The following is a 24,803-nucleotide window of genomic DNA, read 5'->3' as shown; positions in this document are numbered from 1 at the left end:
GGCGTAAATTCGCTCTATTTCCCGCAAGATTGCACACGAGCCTTTGCAAAGAATCGAAAAAGGAATTGGTTTATTCGTTTAAATTACCAAAATTTTTCGGAGATTTTTGGGAAAAAACGGGATCTGTAAAAAAGAAACCCCAGCTAAATAATGAGATTTTGGTGTTCAAGCAGCAGAAATTCTTGCTGCCTAGGTTTTCAGTACGCATGGTACTTAATTTGAAAAGAGTCTAATAATTTTTATTCATTTCAGTAATGCATGTTTTAGTAGTGACAGATAATATAATTCAGAAAAAATTTAAATGGACTTTAATTTGTGAAGGAAATTTATTTAGAATTATTCGTTCCAACCATTTTTGGCAAAACTTTTGTCATTTCACAGAAAAATTACTCCTTATATTGCAGATATAGTCAGCTTTTAGTTCTGCTCCGTTTTCAAAATTTCTGCTCCAAAATGGATGAGGGGCGCATGCACCCCTGATAGAGATTAATCGTAACCGTAGTCAAACGTCTCATAAATGTGAAATTTTGTCATAAAACTGAGAGTGAAGTGCGAATCCCCTTACGCACAAGTGGAATTTCGAGGAATTTACGCACAACTGAGCCCCTCTTGGCCATTTTTTTTTTCTCCCCACCCTTTCTTCCTTTTGTTTCCTTCCTAAATTTATAAAAGTAAAAGGACTGTTTTCAAAATAAATTGCCGAAGTTCAATTACGTTAGCGCAAAAATGTCAGATTTTTATTTTTGGTGGGGGGGGGGGGGAATACTGTCAAACCCCATTATAATGAACTCCGAGACCGGAGAAATCACTTTGTAATAACGAAATTTCGTTACAAAGGAATTCCATATTTTTATATTGTTCCTATTTAAACTTATCCGGGGGATTAGAAAAATTTTCGTTAAAACGATATTTTTTCCGTTATAACGATGTTCGGAAAAACGAGAGTCGACTGTATTTCATCTCAAACTATTTTTTTACGTGTTGCTTCATTCACGCCGGCGAATTCAGAATGGAATTCATTCAGAATGCCGTTTTTCACGTTGCTTCATTCGCCTGCGAGAGAGAGGCCACATTATGAACCAAAAAGCCACTTGAAGGCAGCTTGTCATCCAACGAAACATCAGATTTTCACCGTATCGAAATTGAAGTCAACAAACTGATAATTTTCTTATTTGAGGATCTGATTATTTATATTTTCCGATGGGCTTGAGAAATCCTGATAATGAATCTTTATTATGTTCACATGAACAGTTTTGTCAGTGCGGCATTTTTCTGGAACGAATAGTTCAAACAAATATTTAAAAATTTTTCAAACGTATTTTAGTTCATTTTTTTAAATTCAGAGTAGGGCTACAACATGAACCTATATCCTTGTGACATATATTGTTGAAAATGTTGAACTTTTCAACTGTGATTCATTTGTGTGGCTACTTTCTCATTACTACTTTTATCCGCATGAAGAGAATAAAATTAATAAAACTGCTTTGCTACCACTTTTTGTGATTTTTATCATTATAAAAATGCGTATTTTGGAAGCTACAACTGACATTTGTCAATGAAAAACCATAATTATTTACACACAAAAAACTAATTTGGAAATAATAAAAATTTCATCCAGTACAGTAACTTGATGACATTGTGTCGTCTTCAAGCGTAGAGTTTACATTGATCGAAAATAATGTATTCTATTTTTTTACTGTATTCTATTATGTTTATTTTTCTTTTACGTTATTTTATAAATTAAAAATTAATCAAATTCAATTCAAACATATTTACACTTAAGAAAATTTTTGAATAACTATCTTCTAATGGCAAAACCGGGGGGGGGGGGCGGGGAAAAGAAAGGGGGAGTAGAAAATTAGTCATGTTCGTAAGGGGGCCACAGGGATGAGAAATGGTTGAAAGGGGGCCATGGGCAAAAAAAGGTTGAGAACCACTGCTCTAGAGCTTCAGCGTCAATTGATACAGATGCTCCAAACTTGTGGAATGACACTTCACAAGTGGTGTTCCAATTCGACACTGCTAAACGCAGTCAACCATGGCGAGAATGGATACAGTTTTGATGCCAAGGACAATGTCACTGTGAAAACATTGGGCTTGGCTTGGAATCCCCAAAAGGACTATTTCACGTTCAAGGTAAACTCAAACCTATCTTCCGATTACACCAAACGCACCGTTTTCTCGGATATAGCGAGACTGTTTGACCCTTTGGGTTTGCTAGGGCCTATCATAGTTAAGGCCAAAATATTCATGCAGCGTTTGTGGCTGTTGAAATTGGACTGGAATAATACGCTTCCAAAAAAGGAAGCAACCGAATGGTGCAAGTTTATTACTGCCCTGCATGTTGTTAATGATGTATGCATTGATCGTTATTGCTTATCTGGTAAAGGTCGATCAATTGAAATACATGGATTCGCCGATGCTTCTTCTGAGGCTTATGGCGCAGCAGTTTACGTGCGGTGTCTTTCTGAAAATGTGTACAGCGTTAAGCTTTTGTGTAGTAAGTCAAGAGTGGCTCCACTCAAGGTGACTACTATACCTCGTTTAGAATTGTGTGCAGCAGTATTGCTGTCCAAGTTGATCAGTAAGGTCGTAGAATCTCTAAGGTTAGACCTTAAGAAAATTATTTTGTGGTCAGATTCAAAAATTGTTCTGACATGGATAAACACCTCACCTCATTTGTTGAAAACTTTTGTAGCCAATAGAGTGGCAGTTATTCAGGAAATAACTAGTATGCATAAGTGGTACCACGTTAGATCCGAAGACAATCCAGCAGATCTGGTGTCACGTGGCTTGTCTCCTGACAAACTAATTCACAATGAATTGTGGTGGAGCGGTCCTGATTATTTGAGATCAGAACTTAGTTTTGATTTAGATCCACCTACGTTCACAGCTGAGGATGAGACATTTGCTAGTGAATTCAAGAAATCCGTTGAACATTCATTGGTAGCAAGTGTTGATGATGTTATAACACCCATAATAACGAAAGCCAGCAGATACACAGCCATGATTAAAATAGTTGCTTACGTGCTTAGATTTTGTTCTAATGCGAGATCTAAGACAGACAAAAAATCAGGTCCACTCACTGCCCAAGAACTTGACGTGGCAAGAATAAAAATAATTCAGACAGTTCAAAGAGAATTCGGTGAGGAATTGAGGAACTTGAAGCAAGGGGCTCAAGTCACCACTAAAAGCAAATTGAAAAATCTTAATCCCTTCATCGGTCAGGAAGGATTGCTTCGCGTTGGTGGTCGCATAAATGAAGCAGACATTTCGTACAATCAAAAACACCAGATAATTCTACCAGCCAAACACCGACTAACGAGACTGATTTTCGAATACTATCACCGTAAACACCTGCATGTAGGTTCTCAAACCTTACTGCATCTCGTTCGCCAAACTTTTTGGGTTGTTGGTGCAAGAAACCTTGCAAGAAAAATAGTTCATGAGTGTGTAACATGCTTCCGTGCACAACCGACCACTCTTGAGCAAATAATGGGCAACTTGCCTAAGGAAAGAGTAAACAGAACTTTTCCATTCAACGTTTGTGGAGTAGATTTTTGTGGCCCATTCTACGTAAAATTCAAGGGTCAGAGAAGGGGTCAATTGCATAAAATCTATGTTGCTTTATTCGTGTGTTTTGTGACTAAAGCAATCCACCTAGAATTCGTGTCAGATTTGACAGCAGACGCATTTATTGCATGTCTAAAGAGGTTTTTTGCTAGACGTGGAAAATGCTCATCAATATTCAGCGATAATGGCACTAATTTCGTCGGTGCCAACACAGAGTTGAAACATCTTCATCAGATGGTTGTGAAACCTGATGAATCTGTGGCTAATTTTTTCGCCTTCGAGGAAATCACATGGAATTTCCTACCTCCAAGAGCTCCAAATTTTGGAGGTTTGTGGGAAACTGGTGTCAAGTCCTTCAAGCACCATTTCAAAAGAACTGTTGGGTCTTCCAAACTCACGTTGGAAGAGTTCCAAACTGTTATGACCCAAATTGAAGGAATTTTGAACTCCAGACCACTTACACCTCTATCGCCAGACATTAATGACTTTGATGTCCTAACACCAGCTCACTTTTTGATTGGACGATCGCTTAACACCTTTGTTGAGCCTGACCTGTGCCACCTTGGTGATAACCGACTATCTCGATGGCAGCTCACAACACGATTCGTTCAGACCATCTGGAAGCGTTGGCAGATGGACTACTTAAGTTCGCTCCAGCAACGAAATAAGTGGCACTTCTCAAAATCTAATGTGCAACCAGGTGCCATGGTGATTGTCAAGGAAGATAACGTGCCGCCGTGTAACTGGTTACTTGGAAGAATCGAAGAAATCATTCCAGGTCCAGATCACAAGGTTCGCGTTGTGACTGTACGAACTAAAAAAGGACTAATCAAACGATCCATAGCAAAAATTTGTTTGCTCCCTCTTCAAGAGAAATGAAGTGACTTTGTCTTCATGTACTTTTTTATCTAGTGTTTGTGTTTATCATATTTTAGCGGATATATTTTAGTATTTTCATTTGTGCATTTTAGCTGCATAATTTCATTGCATATGATATTGATTTTTTTTTTTAAGCTTTTCAGAATGGATATTAATTTGAATTGACTGTACATATGTTTGTTGCATTTTGAATCAATTGCAACGCGTGTTTGATTGCAGCAGTTATGTGTTTAGATTTGTTTCAGTTCATTTTGATGCCTAAGATAGGATATGCCTACACAAGTAAGATGCATTTATCTTGCAAATGTATTATTACCATTATAGTTATATGCTCATGATTCTTCATAATTATTTTTACAATATGTATTGTGTACAAGTTTTGATTTCAAGCATTTTTTAATTTCTTTTGTACTGTGTTAAATATATATTGGTTGTAATTAGTATTACAACGCTGGGCGGGATGGAAACGCCTAACTTTTTATCTTTTGCTCCCAACACAAGATGGAGTTGATGTCAACTTTCGCTTTTCTTTTCTTGTGTATTTCTTATTATTATTATGTCTCTCTCCCTCTCGAAGGGGAGAAATGTGTGAGAGGGTATGTAACAACCCTCCAGTGGGAGGTTGTCTGATGTAATTCCCCTGCGTGTTATTGCGCGCATTATTGAATCACCCTTCTCACAGAATTAAATTTTGTTGAGTTTAAAAACACAGGTGTGTGTTTGAGTTCATGGTATGACCAGAGATTTCAGACTGAGACAATGATGTATATATATATATATATATATATATATTTTTTAATTTAGATCCAGAGTTGGTGCTTCAGAATGTCAGTTCACACGATTCCGGTGTATACCAGTGTTTTGCCACAAATGAACTTGGAACAGTATATGCCAACAGTCACATTATTGTTTCATCTGCTAATGGCACTGACCATGATAACGATGATAATGATTATGATGGTATGTATAGTATTTATATTTTTTGTTGAGCTTCTCTACATTTTTTTAAAGTTTATATTTATATGTTTAGTGCTGCCTCTGGTAGGTGATATATATTTTATGTTTACATGAACTAAAAATTTAAATCTGTTTCAATGTTTTCCTGCATACATTAATTATTATTTTTTTACTGCACTAAAAAATTACTTGTGTGATTATGAGCAACATAATCATTAAAAATACACTCAGCAGCCGAAAAATTATGAACACCCCTCACTCAAAATTCGACTCATCCGTGCAGCATGTGCGCTGATGTAATAAACCAGATTTGCTGATAAAAAGTTTTCTCCCGGTCAGAAGCATCGGTTAACATTACAATTTACCTGTTCACATGAAACATCTTTCTTTTCTTTCTTTCTTTCAAACCAAGCACAACGCAGGTCTGTCACTGATCATGAAATGAGAAATTTGAGCAACTTTAAATGTGCCATGATTGTGGGTGCCAGAAGGGGCAGTTCCAGTATCTCAGAAGCTGCTAACTGTCTTGACTTTTCTCGTACAACAGTATCTCGAGTCCTCAAAGAATGGCAGCTAAGTCTAAAAAATTTGAGTGGAAATCGCTTGTGAGTGAAAAAGATGCCAGGCAATGACACGCATTGTGTGCAGCAACAGAAGAGCTACAAAGCAACCAATTGCAGCACAGTACAACTCAGGATAGCATATTTGTATGCTCTACAAGACGGATCTTAAAATACATTGGTTTTAATAGCTGGGGACCAACAAGAGTCCCTTTGATTTTGCTGCAAAACCAAAGAAAACAGGTTTTTTTTTGGGCTAGAGAACCAAATTGGACACTTGATGAATTGAAGAAAGTTGTCTGGTATGACGAGTCAAGATTTCTTCTCCATGACGTTGCTGGCAGGATCCATGTGTGGTGCAAGCAGTATGAAGCCATGAATCCGACATGGCAACTGTTCAATCAGGTGACGGTGGAATCGTGGTCTGGGGAGCATTTTTGTGGTATGCTCTTGGTCCCTTATTTCCATTGGAAACATCTATCAATGTCAGTGCCTACCTTCACATCGTTACTGGCCATAATGTTTCCTGATGATTATGGCTATTTCCAGCAGGACAATGCACCCTCCCACAGGGATAGAATTATCTCAGATTGGTTTTAGGAACATGATTGAGAGTTTCGATTGCTTCAATGGCCCCCCCCCCCCCTCAGTCACATGATCTCAACGCAGGGAAATTCAAACTCTTTTTTTTTCACAAAAATTCAAAATATGGAAGGTTAAGATTTTAAATTTTACTTTTTTCTTCCAGAGTTTTGGTGAGGGAAGTCAGTTCCCTTAATAAATTCAAAAATTGTCTGTTTATGTCATCATGGAAAAAGGGATTTGCCAACTATATTTAACAAATGAAAGCACCCTTCAGTTCACATATCATAGGAAATTTTTAATCTAAGTCAAAGGCAATTGTGCATCTGAGGATTTGCTATTGTATTTGAATGGATTCTCAGTTAGCTAATGGCATGACTAAATATATAGTGGTACCTCTTTGGGGGACCACCTCCCTTTGGCGGTTTACTTCTGTGTCCTATCAGAGATCAATACTACTAGGCAGTCATGCAGTCATAGTGACAAACTTGCACTGCAAGGACCAGTGTTCGAACCTTACCACTGGCGCAATTTGGGTCAGCTGAAGTTGGCTTTCTGTGATTCCAACTTCAAGGTTAGAATGCAAGCTGATCTCCCCATTAAAGCGTTTCGCCACAGAGAGCAACAGGCCTACTGTGGAAATATTCAGTCAATATGCTTCACTCATAGCGTGAAAAATAGATGACAACACTAAAAGTTCATGCAAAACACTAAATGCATACTCAGACTGTTAGGTTTGCATGGGAATTTTTGGCACAGCTCATTCGGTAGTAAAATGCTGTTAAATCAGAACTGTGCTAGTCTTGAAAAGAAGAAAGTCAATGATTGGCTTGTCACTTTAATAGAAAAGAGCTTTAAAGAAAAAACTTACCTATATACCTCTGGGGGAACAGAAAAGAAAAGGTAAATAACATATGATATACAATTGATCCTTGCTGAACAGATAAAGTATAAGAAAGCTTCAGTTTTCCTTGTGAGAATTTCCAGCACTCCAGCATATACATTCAAGTTGAATCAGGCATGAGTAGGCATAAAGAATGGGAAAAATGTAATTATGTAAAACTAATAATTGATCCCAGATGATATAGATTGAAGCAGGGGTCTTTAAGCCATGGTCATCCGATCTTTTTAATGTGGCCCTCAGATCATTTTGAGAAAATAGCTACTTTACACATGAAAACGATTAAATTACAAAAAGAAAAAAAAATTGTTGAAGAGCAGGGACCACTGAAATCTGTACTACAAAATTTAAAACTGTGAAATGCTCTTCAGATTTAATAGTAATGCTGTGCGCATTTGAACATTAAATTGGCCGCATAACAAATCAGGAGGAGGGAGAGAACCCAGAACCAAAACACTTTTTGTAACCTGTGGTTTCATGTAACTATTTTGAGAGGCAAAGTTTGGCATCCCAAAGGTTTACATAATATTTCAGTTATGTAGTAATGCTACCTGGCAGTCCAGTAGTTACGTAGCTAGCTTCTGACTGTGCAGGTCTGGGTTCGAATCAATCACATTTTAGGTATGGATGTCTACTAACATTAACAAATTCCCTGCACAGATCATACAGATCTTTTGGGAATATGCGAGGATCACATTACATTATAAATAATTACATAAATAATGCCTCATCTTCCAAAATTTTGAATTTAATTTTTTATTTTTCAGATTATGAAACAGATGATGTTGGCCATTCATCAAAGTTCCATCGATGGAAAGGTGGACGACATTCACCAAAGAAGCATCATCCAAATCATAACAATGATCCCACGGATGATTCAAACTCTGATGATGATCTGATTGGCAAAAGAAACAGAAAGAGAAAGAAACACCGGGGAGGTAATATAATGTTCAATTCACATATTTGTATTTCCAATTTCTATCTCAATTTCAGTTTTCTACTGAAATTGTCAGTCTTCTTCTTCTGATTGGTGACTAAAATTTTGTCATTATTTATTTGACTGAAAATTTCATCATTTAGCAATCCTGATAATCCAACACATCTGGTTAAAGTTCTCATGCGGTGTCTGGATTGCCCCATGCATTGAGGTGGCCCCGTGAAGAGCTCGTGAATTATTTTATAATTACACAGCAAACTTCCGTAACGCGAGCTCTTCGCAAAAACATGAAAAAGAAATCTCCCAGCATTTTAATATGAAATTCTACCAAAAAATAATTTTCGAGATAATCATTTAATTTATAATTTTGCAATTATAATTACCATTAACTTAAATTTACTTTCAGTAATATCACGTAATGCACTACGTGACCTGAAGTCTTCAAAATTATCAAAGTTTTTTTGGATGACATCATACAAATCGAGAAAAACTTATGAAAACAACACTGAATTTTCAAGAAAAGGAAAGGGAAATTGAACGAAAATCTCTCCACACCTGGTGGATCAGAAGGAAAAGGAATGCCTCTTAAAAAATGGTCGCCTTTTAACAAGTTTGAGTCACGCCTTAGTGATTTACGACATGCTTGATGACAGGTGTGCCAGTGGAAAGCGCACTGACGCAAAAAAAAAAAAATGCACCAGTGTAGACATACCTTATCACCCCCTTTCGTCTGGCATAACATGTCAGGTTCACCCTGTATGGTAAAAAATTAAAAATGAAGTTGACATTGGGAAAATCACTTTTATTCTTTTTTAAACGATGATATTTACATATGGTATAAAGATAAATAGCAAGAAAAAAACCACAAATTACTAATGTGTCATCTTCAGAGGATATAAATATCCTATCATAAATATAACTTCTATCATGCTGACTGGGGATCTCACTTTGAGTTGATTATCAGATCTTTAAAGAGAGTAGGCTTACCTAATCGTGAATGATAGAGCACTCATCTGACTGCTAGGAGATAATGTTCGATTCCCCACAGTGGCATTGAATTTTCTTTCCAAACTTCATCAAACTTATCTCTGCTTGGTATCCAGTCTTTTGCCTTGCACGAACAGCCACGAGTAACATTATTTCTCTCTGTATCAAATCTTTACTCTAGTTTTTCAGCAGAAAAAGTTCGGGTCAGACATTCAGAAGTGTTGCATTTTTACATACAAGTAGTCAGTGAACAAAAACACGTTTTAATGAAGAATACTATTTTTACAGTTTACTTTAATTTAAAACATGTTTTCTGAAAATATATTGATTGTGTCATTACGAAATTTTAATATGATATTTTGCTGTATATTGTCGAGATTATGAACTAAAATCTGAGGTCTATCACACATCTAAGGTCTATCTCATTGTAATTTGTCTAATTAAAATGTTTTATAGATGAAAGGCAGAATGAATTTCCAAAAATTCACATGTACAATCAAAAGATTTGAGTGTAATTTATGAGCATATCTTACAATCCTTCAAATTTTACTTCATAACCTGCACCATTGCTAGCTGAGTGTGCTGTAAAAATAACAAAAGAAGTCATGCTTGGAATATCATGCAAATTTTTTGCTTAAAATTTGACTTTTTCATAGAAAATGGTGTAGGTAGTCCAAAATTTATTATTGTTTTTATCATATTGGGACACTTTCTATCAAATAATGTTTTTAAGGTTCACTCCAGCACCAGTGACACAAAATGTAGTCGGATACCTTAAATGATAAATAATTGGAATATCTAATGAATCCCCCATATGATTTCCTCAACAATTTTTTTTAAAATAAATTTGCTGTGTGTGTATATTTTTGGTCATCTGAACTGCAATTTAACAAATCAAACTATAGGCCATTATCCATTTTTTATTTTATTTAGAGTTAAGCTTTATATGCATACAGTTTATACAGTCAAATCCTGATTCTTTGCTAAATCAAAGAAAAAAGGCAGAGTACCACCTTCTCATTCTTAATAACTGCTAATTGAGTAAGAACTGGTTCATAATGAGAGAGATCATTAAAAATCAAGCTCTTTAAATACAACAGCAGAGACAACTTTCCTTAGTTTTGTACTTAACTGCAAAATTTCCCAGCTTCTTAATTGAAGTCCAACTCTGTTGTTAAGAAGTGGAATTTTCTTAAAAATGAGATGGTATCAACCCATTACTGGGATGAATACAAATATATTCACAGACTTTGGAAAAATTCATCAAATTGAGTACATTTGTTTAATCAAAGTAAGACTGTATGTACTGTATATATACATATTACATTTTTTATATTTCCAAACACAGTGAAACTGGTACCACCATCAAGACCTGAAGTGACTAGACTGTCTGACACATCAGTGATGGTGCGATGGGGTGTTCCCAGAAATGATGGACTACCGATCTTGTTTTTCAAAGTTCAGTATAAAGATATGGGAAAAAAGAATAGCCCGTGGGTTACTGTTGACGAAGACATAGCAGCTCATATCCATTCCTATGCTGTGACTGAATTGAAAAATGGTAATCCTCAAAATCAAACAATGTATTGAGTTCATTTTTGTTGTTGAGAAAAGTACTGATATGCAAGATATTTGTGATAAAAAAATTGTTCAATTTATTTATCATAAGCAGGCTCTCTGTAATCCAGCACATACAAGACCAATGGTATGCCAGATTACTGGAAGGTCTTCGGAAAAACAATGCGTTCAAATTATTTAAACCATTGCATTATCTACGCCAGATTTTTTATTACCCAAATGTCGTATAAAGCAAAAAATGAACTTTATGAGTTTATAATATTGTATATTTTATAAATTTACTGAAATTAGTTTGCATAATGAACCTGTACATTTCTTTTTCATAACAAAAAAGAAAAATACAATTATACCTGGTACCCATATTATTCCATTGGAGTCAAAAAATGGGTTGTGCAGGGGGCATATTACTAATATGGGCTTATATGCAAATGCTTTTCCTGTAAAAAAAATTGGTCCAGAGAGAAAACAAAAGAACTGGCCAGAGAACACAAGAATATTTTATGGGCTGGATTATTGAGAGTTTGCTTTCAAAAGCCATTCAGTTTCAGATATTTTAAAGTGTGTGTATAAATCAATAATAATTGGCTGAAATCAAGGAAATAAAACCCGATGAATTTGATTCTGGAGTTTTGTTACATCAATCAATCAAAAAAATTGGCTGGAGTAAATGAAGTGTGATTATGAATTTTGTAAATGAGACTGACTGTGTACCCAGGGGTACTGTAAGGAAGAATGCATTAGAGGGCCTAAAAACTGAAATAAACATTAAAACCTTTTTTAAACTCTCTTTCAATTGAAATAATTAAAATATGAGTTAATTAAAATTATTAGACTTCTCTCAAAACCAATTTCATTTGTTCTCACTTTCTCTTGCACAATTCAAATGTGCACATAGAGTTAATATCACATGATGGAAAAAATATACACATGCAAATTGTTTCCGTAGTTAAGCTTAGTGTATATAATATGGCAGATTCATAATAATTGTTACACTAGCTAAGCTCACCTCAAGTAGTATTTTAAAGACGTTTGGGGGATCTAAACCCATACCACATTACCATGTGATATGGGGAAAATTACAATGTGCGCATAAAATGTTGCAACATAGTTCTTAAAAAATTCAGTTGTAATTGAAATTTTCATTTTCAGGTGGGAAGTATCGATTCAGAATAGCTGCAGTGTATTCTAACAATGACAACAAACTGGGTCCAAATTCTGCTAAATTTGTTTTGTATAAAGATCCTCCGATGAAAAAACCTGTTGTCGGTCCAATCATTACCCATGCTGAGGCTATAAGCCCATCTGCCATTGCACTTTACTGGGAGGTAATGTCAAATGTTTCCATTTTTAATAAACATTAACATTTTTTATTTAATTCATCCATATGAGCTTAATTGTTTTGTTTTGTAATATAACCTCTTTCTTATTTCTGTCTGCATTTAGTATGAAGATTTGGATTCTGTGCCGATTGAGGGTTTCTTTATCTACTACCGTACAACTCACAGTGCTGGAGATTACTTGAAGGTTACAGTTCTTGGTGCCAGCACAAGATCCCATATAATTTCCCATCTCCTTCCTGACACCTCATACGACATCAAAACTCAGTGTTTCAACATTGCCGGAACATCAGAGTTCTCCAATATATACACAAGCAAAACAAAACGTATGTTTTCTAAAAATTTATTTCTCATACAGAGTTTTAATACAAGCAAATTATACAAAGGAATGATGAACTTACAACCTGTACTTACATAACCCAGAGAATTCTTGGTTCCTTCAGTATTTGACCTGAGTTACTCACGCATAACTCTGGAATCATAAATATATTAGGGCCATGTATATGCACATGTAACACATCCAGTGTGCATGAATTCATTAGAAATTCCCCCGTAGGAATGCCTATGACGTGCTAATACAGTGTAGTAACAGTAGTAGTTGGAAAGGATGAAGGTTAATTAACTCAAAAAAATGACATACTGTAATCTCCTGCCTATAATCCACTGATTATACATTAAAAAAAAAAACATTGGAAAATTTCAATGTGGAATATATACCATTTCATCTTATCTGCAGCTTTTTTTTCCTGAGGGAAAATAGAAATGAATATTCAAAAAATAATAATCAGCAAAAAAAAACAACAATTTTTTAATGATTTATACCTGGTTTATAGATATGACTACAGTAGAGTCTAATATTTTATAACACCAATTATACCTATTATAGGGCTGAGTGGGGGCTGCCTAGTTCCTTTGGAACTAAAATTACTGTACAATACATAATCTTGAAAGGGCGGGTGTAAAGAAGTTGGTTTCTTGTGGGGGAGGGTGCAGAGAAAAGAAGGTCTCAAGAAGAAAATTTAAAAATTTTCCCTGCTTTGGATTTTCGGGAAACTCAAACTTATGGGGCTCCAATTTTCAAGGCTCTACTGTGGTAAAAACATTTTCTTTCTTCTAAAAAGTGACTAATAACCCCTTTCATTAATTAAGATTTGAATATTCATGGATGAAATTTTCACAGGGGGATTATACGCTGCTGCAGATTTGAAAATGAATTTTTTTCAAACTAGAGATATTTTTATCTGCAGATTATATGAAACTGACTACGTTATATACAGAAATTAAAATAATGTTTTCTTCCCATGCAATCAGTGCTGAATCCAGCTCTACTTAAAATGATGACATAACTGTATGGGGCGAGAGAAAACACGCCCTGCCTTATCCATAGATTTCACCATTTCAGCTATAAATTGCAATGCATATTTTGAAAGAAGGGTGTTTTAACAAACTTTTATTCTTTTTACATTTCATTACTATTGAAAGAAGTACATTTAGTGCAATCTATGGATTTTGTGGGCAAAAATGGACATCCATTGTAAGTCTGCAGTAACAAGAGTTTACAGAGTATGCTGTGCATTGCCCTTATTTGTTGCATATTTTTCTAAAGAGTAATTTTGTTCAAATATTGCTAATCATAAAATTCTGAAGAAATTTTTTTTTAAACATTTCATTTTTGAATTTTAGCGTCAGAAAATGTGAATGTGCGGACTCGGAATAGCAAAAGTCATCATCTTGAGAATGATGAAGCTTCCAGTTTATCAGCTACTGAACCTGTTTCATCGAAAGACTCTGAAAGCAATGGAACTCTTCACATTGTCTTGGGTGTGATATCAGCTGCTCTACTAATAGCTATTACCATTTTTGTTGTGATATACGTTAGGCAGAGAGCCAACAGGCAGCAAACTCCAGGTGAGTGTGTTTCACAATTAGATATTGCAATTTTTAATGTTATTTAGTGAATATGTTGCTTTAATGTGTTCAGGTTAACTTGATAAAATGATACACTATGCATGCTTCTAAATTCAGATGTTCAAATAACATTTATTTCAACAACAATATAAACATTTCCCATTCTCATTGTTTATAATTCCTAAATACAGTGGTTCTTAAACTTCGGTCACCTGCGGCTCCCCAGAACAGTTTAGTAGATATATTTTCACTAAAAAAAACCACTTCAAAGCATGAATAGGTAATCAAACATCAACACAAATCAAAATCTCCAACTGGCTGTGACTTCCCATACAAAGGTTGGCAACGCCAATAACTGCCACGATGCACACTATGAGGAAAAACTACCTAAATACATAGATATATTTTCAGGCCAAGGTTAAAAATTGACAGCAGATAGCAGCATTACACAATAATATTATGTCACATTAGGTTCATAACATGTACACGCACCTACCGGCATACACCAATTAGTTAAAAATTCTGTAGAGGAATGTGTACAAGGTGCATGTACGGTTTAGTAGTAGTAAATTTCAGGCCCATCTCTTGTTTTTTTAGAAAAGATTTGAATATGTCTAACTTATTTATCAACAAAAAGATTTAATAATATTATGTTCATGTCAAATAAAATAAAGTTACATTATGTTTTTCTTTTTTATGGATGCAGATGATGACAGTAATGAAGAACCTGGTCACAAAATTGGAAATGGTCACATCACAAATGGCTATATACCTGTGAATAAAGTCAACATTAGCGTTAATCCCCTTTCTGAACTAAATTCAGAAAGTCCAGTGAAAGATGACGAGGTATGAAAATATATCTATTTGCAGTGAATCTATTATACAATGATTCCCTTTATAACAATAATTGTCTATACACTGGCACATTGATAGACCGATAACACCCTGCTTCAGATCTCTAAGAGGAGATTTTGAAGCGCTTTCCCCAAGAGATGGGTGCATCCAGAAGTCCAACAAGCCTTTATTAAATTCTGAAGACGTACAAAAGAAAAAAGAGATCAATCTCACAAATTTTCTCAAGTTAATGTAAAAATTTAAGAAAAATAAAAATAATCATGAATGTATAAGTCATAATAAATCATTTTGAATCGTCAATATATAAATTGTTATAAATAATTAAGAATCATTTACAAATAAAGTATGATAAATTATTAAAAATCATATGTAAATCATGTTGAATTATTAAGAATTGTCAATAAACAAATGAAAGTAAATCAGTGAAAATATGTGAATGGATTATCATCAATCAATAAGAATTGTCAAATTGCCAATAAAAGGGGAAAAAATGATATTCTTCCAATGTCAGTTGTGCATGAATTTCAGCTCCCCACTGATATCACCAGACCGAGATTGAGTATCAGAATATTCACTGTTTTTGGTGACATGTTTCCATGAATTCTTCAGCTTCAAATCCACATGCAAGGTATCATTTGTCAAAAATCCCCATTTCTATTCCCATACTTTCCAATGTTGAGTAAGAGACTTATACGTAGCTGAAGCTATATGCTTTGCATCACTGATCCACTGCTAGGGCATTTGTATATTTATGTATGTGACCAAATTTCCATCGTCACTTATTTTGTCTTTTTATTTCTTCACGATCGTGATCGTGTCAATGGTGGCGAAGCTCATCCACTCATGTAGCTACTTCGTCTCATTTGTGGATGTACATAGTCATGATCCGACTGGTGGTTTGCCTCATTTACTTGCGACATCCTGATCTGCTTGTTATTCAATAAGTGTAAATTCTTTTTAAGGAACCACAGAAGCTTCTTCAACTTGACATTGTTGACTGGGCTTTGCAGTGTCTTTTTCTTCCAAAGAAAATTGCCCTTACAACTGTATTACTGTCTGGTCCTGGCACACTTATCATAATATATATATTACGGTGATAATGCTTCCATGTGCATGGGGAATTCTGAATTATATCAAAGAGAGTTTGAGAACCCCTGTTCTGGAATACTGTTGCACCCTTTCATCATATGAGAACTGACCCCGAATACCCTCTGGCACAAAGTAGAGTAGCACAAATCAAATTTGCTGACAAAACAAAAATTTAAAGACAGCAAAAAAGACAATTCTATGATTTTTGTCCAAACTGCGTCTTCTCCCACTATATTTTAGCTATGGTAGTGAAGTGGCAGATGTAGCAGAGGGGCAAAATTCTGAGAATAGCTTTTGCAGCAAAAGAAGAAGAAAAAAATTCCAGAGTCTCCTCATATTAAGTAGGACTGTATTTACAGGAACACACCACTCAAAAAAAAATTTTTTTTTTCATGTTCTTAACGAAATTTCGATGGTTTTGAGGTATATTGGGGCTGCTGATTTGAAACCTGTCATTGGTTTTGTCAGATTGGCTCTAGTTTTCGAGATATGTGATAATAAGTGAAAATTAAATTTCAATGGTAGTACATAAGCAGCATACCAATCACATTGTTGAGAGAATGCATTATCCAAAAAAATAAAACCAATTTGGCAAAACCAATGCTAGATTTGGAATTAGCACCCAAAAATGACTAAAAGCACTGAAATATCTTTGCCAATGATTTACTGTATTTATCCATAATACACAGTTTCACTGTAGTTACTTTGTACTGTATTACCATTGGAATTTGTTTTCACTTTATCTCAAAACCGAGAGCCACTCTGAAAAAACCAATGCCAAATTTGGAATCAGCAGTGCCAATATATCACTGAAATATCTTTGAGAACAAAATTAGTGTTATCAGTTCTCTACTACTCTAATTTTATTTTGATCAGTAGTTGAAAAATGTTTAAAGCATGCGACTCAAAGATAGGTACTGACAACAATCCAGTTATGATCGTCACACTATGCAAATGTAGGCCTATTCATGTGAATATATCCTACCATTGAAAGATGATATACACTTATCTTTTAAATATTCTATTTGTAATAGTTTTCTGGCCAATTAATTTCTCTTTCCTTGTTTCGTTCAAAATTTTAATTTTGTTCTTTGTTGTTTTTCAAAATCATTAACAAAAATGAATTTAGCAATTGCAGCTATGGTGGTCGAATGGTCATAGTGACGGACTCGCATCGCGAGGACCCGGGTTCGAACCCCACCATTGCCATAGTAGTGGTCGGCTGAAGTTGGTTTTCGGTGGTTTCCAACTTCAAGGTGCGAATGCGAGCCAATCTCCTCATTAAAAAGTCTCTCCACAGAGAGCAACAGGCCTAGAAACAGCACAAATGCAATTCAATCATAACACATTGCTCACTTCCCTTCTAAAACATAAATGGCAGCACTGAAAAATCAAAACACAACACTACATATGTACTCAGACTGTTAGGTACACACACAGTTGCACCTCCGGCACAACTCACTAGGTAGTAAATCGCCCATAAATTGTGATAGACCTGAATTGTGCTCGGTTCGAAAGAAAGAAAAGAAAAAAAGAAAGCAATTGAAGCAATAATTAGTTTTCTAAATTATGCGGAAGATGAGCATAATGTGCTATTCCAGCAGTCAGCTGACTCATTAAATCTACAACCATATCATTTTTATGTTTATATTTTGTGCAAGTTCATGACGTTTTCATAAAATGCTTACATTATTTGTTTCTGCAGAATCTTTCTTGTAATCTAATGTACTTTACTCTATCACATAATTTACTAGAATTTTCGTTCCATTTCCCTCCTTCAAAAATTTGTTTTTCTGATCCCTCCCCCTCCCCAAACTGAAGCCAACCCATAGGATCCTATACTAAGCCCATAGCTTATCGCATCTCTAGACCATTCCATTACCAGAACATAGGGGTGGAGTGATATTGCCCACTTTGGGAAACTGCTCTGTGATTTTAAAACTCTTAAATATTCAACTATTGTCCATTAATTAACCTTCATTTAGAATCATGCCTAAGCCTTCAAGTTTAGGCGTGTTGTTATATGGTTCTTATTGTCTCGAATTATTAGGAATCCATTACTTCATATTAGACCTTACTATGAATCTCATGAAATAACTTCAAAGTATAATAATTAGAGCTCAGATTATATTCACTAAAAACATGGCAAAATATGCTCTAAAAATATGCAAATATGTGCTTAAAAATGTCAAAATATTCACTAAAACACCAAATCATGCATTAAAATGCCAAAATATGCATTTAAAAAGTCCTGGGAAAATGTTGAAATTTTTTTTAATTGATTCTAATTATGTACCGAAAATGAGAAACTATGCATAAAAAAAAATCACCCATAAAAAAACAGACTTGTTTTTAAAATGCATCTTTTCTATCTTTTAGTGCATATTGATAAAAAAAAATATATCCCCACATATGCATATACTTTGCATATGGAAATAAATTCTACATATTTTTTATTTAGACATTTTTAATTTCTAATAGTCGTTGCTGAATCACAATACTTTTTATAATGTATGGAACAAAATATCACATTTTTGCTCCCGCATTTAGTCTCATAGCTGTGTACATATATATATATATATATTTTTTTCTTGCAGCACGAGGGTGTTGTCTCAAACAACAACGAAATTATTCGAATGCAGACGTTTAGCACAAATGAAGCACCTCATTTGGAACCTCTGCTAGGTAAAAGTTTTCTTAAATTATACTATAAACAACTTTTTTGTGTTCTAAACATTTCATTATTGAACAATGTTAAAAAAGACTGAAAGATCATCTCTTTTTATACTTAATAAACTTTCATAATGCAGTCCACGCCGCTTAATGCAATTACATCAGGACTCTGGGGTTTCTGATAATAATAACCAAATAATAACTTTATCCAAAAAAGTCCTCTTTGCAATATGTGGTAACCATACTTCCCGTTTGGTTGAATGGTATGTATTTTAAACTGGATGGTAAAATTGGGCAACCGTTTTGCTTTCCACATAATTGGGGTTGCAAAATCTTCAGTCGTTCCATTTTTAAATTCTATTCTGAAACAAGATAGACTTCTTTGCCTTTAAGCTAAAATGTTGCATTTATTTATTTTTTTATTCAGCCATTGTGAGCCATGAGAATGGAACTGTCTAATGCGTATTGTGAATCACGATACTTTTTATAATGTATGGTATGTTCCATACATTCCCTTGAAAAAGTCTCTGGGAAAAATGAATTTAAATCTGGTCAACTGAAAGAAACTGATCAAGAACTGAATGGAAAAGGGTTTTTGTCATACATTTGCCTTCACTATAGGAAGGCCATTGGAAAGCAGCTCAACATGTACATGGGCCACAGTGACTACTACAGACCAATTATGGAATTGTTTGTCAACACAAGGGAAGTGAAGGCGAATTCCTAGTCTTCTACATTGACTTGTGGCGTGATAAAGTGAAGGATAACTTATGAGGGAAAAAATAAGTTTGGTTAAACCTTAGCTTCAGAATGCACAAAACTTTCAGGGGAACGGAAAGAAAAAATAAGATAACTGCAGTCAGTTCACGATAACTCGAACTCAGATACTTTGAATATCTGTTTAAGTCAAAATTTTTACTCTGCCCCAAAACTTTTTTTTGTATTTTAATGTTACAATTTTCCCTTAACTCGAAGTTTTCTTCCTCTAAGTCAAAGTTTTCAAGAGTGAGAAAAATTTAAAAAAAAATGGTATTTAGTCTTCCAGAGTGGGGAATTGAAGGTGTGGCATTTGTTGCACATCTGGTCTTGTCAAAATCTCGAAATCGGTATTTCCCCTTTGCCCAGTTGCGAGTGAATTTAAGGTTCAACTTCAACACAAATTCTAATTGTGCTGATGAATTGTAGATTTTTCAAAAACTTTGACGTAAAAAATGTGAAAGCTTTAGATTTGAAAAAAAAACAAAACAATAATCGATGAAATGAAAAGAAATGCAATTCTCAAGAAATATTTGTTGTTTCAAAGTGAGGAATTCAAGTACTGTATCAAAATTCTTGAAAAACAAGGACATTATTTTACCAAGACCCTCTTCAAACTAATTATCCATTTCACACCACAGTCAGCCCCCCCCCCCGTATTCGCTGGGACATAAAGCCTCCGTCCCACAAGAGTGGGCTAGGGGACCATTGGTAAAATAATTAAAGTTAATAAAAGTCTAAAGATAATAAAAGTCTTTGTTGAACATAACGGCAAAAACCACAGCCGGCGTGAACCCCGGCGTGAAGCAATCCCTACTTGTTCCGTTATTCACAAAGGAAGACACTGGTTCCGCTACCTTTGTATTGAAAGCCATAAAAATTATTGCTTCCCGGAGGCCCAAGACGACCACGAATCCTGACAAAGACTTTTATTATCTTTAACTTTAATTATCTTACCAATGGTCCCCTAGCCCACTCTTGTGGGACGGGGGCATAACGTCCCCAGGGGTGACCCTGAATATGGGAAATCCTTGAATAACCAAAACCACAGTTTTTTTTTTGTATATCTCGTTTATTGAACAGCATGAAAAGATCAGTGTAACACAGAGGTATAAGGGAATGCAAAAAAGGGTGCAGCGATTGTTGGTGATGTTTTCTGAAAGAACATAGTGATTTCTGTTTGCCATTTCTTCTTCATATCATCAAGTATGTTAGAGTATGTTGACAAGGCTTCCTCTACCAATTTTTCTGCATGTGAACAGTGTACCATAGATGGATCTATGTCATGAAAACAATCGATAGCTGATTTGAACTTGCGAAGCCCTTCCGCTATGTTACACATGTTTAAGTTGTCTTCCACATATTGATCTTCTTCCTCTGGTACAGCTTCAGTTTCAGGAGCAGTCAACTGCATTAATCCTTCCTCTGTGTTTTTCCCTGTGGTGGTGGTCATGGGGAACACATACTGCTGTAATAAACGATTTGGAGGCATTCTGTTCACTATTTGCATATCTTTTCTTTGACTTGTGTACGCCAGCGCTACCTATCTGCTGTTTTTTGATTTTTTTTTCCTGTCTTTAAAAATTCCTTGACCTAGCGATGCTAACCCAGCAAATCATTTTTTTTGTTTTGGTTATTTTTCCGGTTTTCATGAACTTTTAAAATTTTTACTGACTTTTTGCCCACCCTGTATATGACCTCCTTATTTCTATGGCCACTTTTTTCTCAGCCACCCCATTGGGCATTTTGCCATGAGGTGGTATTTGTATTTGTCCTCTAATTACTATTTTTTTTTATGTTTCGATCTATGAAAACCACCAATCAATATTTTTGAATCTAACATTAATTTTTCCTCATTCAGCTGGGGAAGCCCAGGAAACCACAGCTGGTGCAGATGAAGAGGAAACTGTGATAATGCAAAGTAAGTTTTATTCTTTTCCATGTTAGAGATGTTCGTTTTTATTTACCAACACACAGCCGCTTTGATGTGAGCACATTCCTATTAATTTGATTTAATTTCTTATCTTTTTTTGTCAGATGGTGCGGAAAACACACCAGAAGTGCCAAGAAATGTATAGTGAAACGGCCTAAAAAAAATTGAGGTTTTTTAAAATGAATGTGCCAATATTTTTTTATCTGGATCTGGATTATTCTATTTATCTGGAAGCACTTTCAATTCTAAAGACATTGTCTTAGACAACGAACAACACAGACTTGAATATTTTTTATGATAACCTTTTTATTTTTTTATCGCTACTTACAACTAAAGGATGCGATGATCGAGGAAAATCTCATTTTTTGTCAACTTTTAAAACTTGTTTTTATATATATAAATATATATAAAGAACACGAAAACCAGCTCAAAACTGCTGAAACCTGTAACATAATTGTATCTGTATTTGTTTGTCTGTATGTGTGTGTGCGTGTGCGTTTTACCATGTACAGGATGTTGAAACATTTGTAACTTGTTGATGTTGTTGTAAAAGTGTTGTGAGAAATTTATTTATTTACTTATATTTTCACTTCTTTTATATACTTTGTATGCATAATTTGATAATGAATTGTTATATTTGTTATTATGTAAGATTGAGTGATGTGATGTCATTAAAATGTCGTGTTGCTTTCTTTTAAATATATTAAAAAAATGTCTTTTAATCCGTGAGAGATTTAATTTTTGAAACATAAATTCAAAAATTGTAAAGTATTCTTTTGATTATAGTCACAGACTTCTTAAGTGTTCTGGGAATGTGCATGCAGGTCACTTAAGTCATATGGAAATATGTGTCGTGGTCATTTGAGTGATCTCGAACAGTACCAAGGGTCATTTAAGTGATTTGTAAATATGTCATGGGTTACTTTAGTGGTCTCTAGCTGTGCTGAGGATCATTTATATTGATCTTAAAATATCAACAACGTGGTCCCAACTTTCACTAATGCTCATCGAAGTTCTTCATTTTACGCGTTTTCTCGCTTGCAACGTTTTTTCATGATTTTTTTTGGAAAACATACAAGCCGGATAGACTGTATTATTTGTCTCGAGATTATCTTCCGGCTCGTAATTATGAACTAATTCCGTATTCTAAGTTTCTTGAACCATTTTCATCATCATGGACTTCCTAATTGTGTGTATTATTTTTTTTCTACATATATTTTCTATACTATTTTTTTCTATATATTTATGCCAGTTATTATAATCTCTCACTGAAACAGCAGATTCAATGGGTGCAGCCACTTTTTAGAAAGTTTTCGGACGTTTAATATCACGGCTTTTAATAATTTCCTATTTTTTTCCATTAATTATATACTTTTTTTCCCTTTTCATGCCCATTTCAGACATTTTTAGTGTCGTTTTGCCTTCTTATTTTGACCATTTTTAGAGCCTAAATTTCCGAGCTCCAGTGGTAAGTGATACATATGAATATAAGGGGGAAAATGTGTCTACGTTAATGAACAATTTTTGTTAATGGTCGATTTCAAGTGAAGAATCATTTTGAAATCAGATGATTCTTCCTTAATCACCCTGTATACGAAAATTAAAGACCCATATACTTCGCTTCATTTTGATCTTCGCATAAGGGACACCAAGTACATCAAAAACAAAGTAAATATTTAAATGATATAAAAAAATATATATTATCGTTAAAAGTGCAAATATATCGCCTAATTAAAACCGCAAAAAGCGTTCTGGAAAGTGTTTTCGGTGCAGCATATTTATTGGCGAAAAATCGGAACGTGTAAACAAACCTGAACATGTGGTCAGTCCATGTGGTGGGGGGGGGGGGGGTGTCACTGATAAATTTTTTTTGTTAAAAGGGGGGTCAGGCTTCAAAAAGTTTGGGAACCACTGCTGCTCTAGGTCATTCTTCTGGTCATTCATACGCTTTCGCCATTTCTACGTCAATTATTTGATCACTCACATGCTCGCACACCATTTTGGTCACTCACATGATTGTACACGCTATAGTTCACTCTTTTGGTTGCTCACTGACAAAGTTCCTTGCTTTTATAGGTTGGTTTTTTTATCAGTCATGTTTACACACATGCTCTAGGTCTTTCTTTTGGTCATTCACATGATTTAACCCATTCTATTCCAATTTGTTGGTCATTCACATGATTTAACTCTTTCTGCTTCAATTAGTGGGTCATTCCCATGATTGTGCACATGCTCTAGGTCACTCACTGACCTGGTCTCTTGCTCTGCTTGTCCCTCTTTTGGTCATTCATATGCTTGCAAACTCTAGGCCAATATTTCGGTCACTCAATAACCTAGTCCCTTGCTGTCAGGGCAAATTTATTTAGATTTATTACAATTTTGTCTCTTCTCCCATTCTACAAAGTTTCTTGGCCATTCGTTCTTCAAATTTGCTACCCCTCTGAACTTGTCCCTCTAGGCTACAGCCACACTGTAAATACGCCACTGCATGCTTGCACACCTTTTCGGTCACACACATTTCTGAACACGCTAGAGGTCACTCATTGACATGATTTAATGCTTTATAGGTCACTCTTTTGGTCATTCACATGTTTGTAATCTCTCTAGGCCACTCTCTTGGTTACTCACTTACTTAGTCCCTTGCAGTCCGGGCAGAGGCGCATTTATTGAGGGTTATACAAGTTTCGCCGCCTTTCTCCCATTCTACTAGTTTTCTTGGTCACGCATTCCTCAAACTTTCGACCTGTCTGACAGGCTAAATCCCCTGTAAATACGCCATTGGGTTGGCTATACACTGGCCCAGCTTGGCCCAATATTCCTTGGTGAATATTTGTCTCCAGAACACTACGTGTTGTGACTGTTGGTGTTCTTTGACAAATGTGTGGCCACACAGATTGTAAAATCGGTAAGGGAAGAGGCATCTTTGATTTGGGTTAGGAGCAGGAAGGTACTGGTCGACAAGAATTCTAATGCCTTCCAGCCTCTAACATTTGAAGCTCATTGATAATGGCGAAGTGGCTGCACTACTTGCCCATGATCAAACTCAGAACGCATTGGGCCAGCCTCGATAAGAACGTGTCCCTGGTTTTACTCGAAGAACGCCAACAGTCACAGCAGTTGCTCCATATTGGAAGTGAATATTCACCAAGGAGCTAGTGCTTTATTGCAGCAAGGAGGAGGCAAACATTGAAAGCAGTTACAGGAAAACTTATCTTTTGCGAACATCGATGGGACAAAAAAATTTCGTCCATGAAAGAGGGGATGACCATTAGTCTGGGGGGAGGGGGGGCGGGGGGTT

General features: G+C 35.3%; 1 protein-coding gene across 1 annotated transcript in view; it reads left to right on the top strand.

Annotated features, from left to right (window-relative positions):
* The window catches only part of LOC149075635 (interference hedgehog-like), an 87,800-nt gene extending 65,596 nt beyond the window's left edge, over positions 1–22,204 (top strand). Inside the window, exons 9-18 of the mRNA XM_089243121.1 lie at positions 5,257–5,412; positions 8,220–8,390; positions 10,725–10,937; positions 12,104–12,279; positions 12,398–12,617; positions 13,975–14,199; positions 14,906–15,045; positions 18,741–18,828; positions 21,434–21,493; positions 21,610–22,204. Coding sequence (XP_089099247.1) covers positions 5,257–5,412; positions 8,220–8,390; positions 10,725–10,937; positions 12,104–12,279; positions 12,398–12,617; positions 13,975–14,199; positions 14,906–15,045; positions 18,741–18,828; positions 21,434–21,493; positions 21,610–21,650 — 1,490 coding nt within the window. The 3' untranslated portion in view covers positions 21,651–22,204. The remainder of the gene's footprint in view (positions 1–5,256; positions 5,413–8,219; positions 8,391–10,724; positions 10,938–12,103; positions 12,280–12,397; positions 12,618–13,974; positions 14,200–14,905; positions 15,046–18,740; positions 18,829–21,433; positions 21,494–21,609) is intronic.
* Positions 22,205–24,803: the final 2,599 nt, after the last annotated feature.

Source organism: Pholcus phalangioides, unplaced genomic scaffold (genome assembly GCF_987345545.1).
Source record: "Pholcus phalangioides strain wild (caught in Gottingen) unplaced genomic scaffold, Ppha-v1.0 ptg000015l_1, whole genome shotgun sequence".
In the NCBI taxonomy this organism is placed as follows: Eukaryota; Metazoa; Arthropoda; class Arachnida; order Araneae; family Pholcidae; genus Pholcus; species Pholcus phalangioides.
The sequence above is the reverse complement of the archived record's forward strand: the minus strand, read 5'-3'. Positions and strand labels throughout refer to the sequence as shown.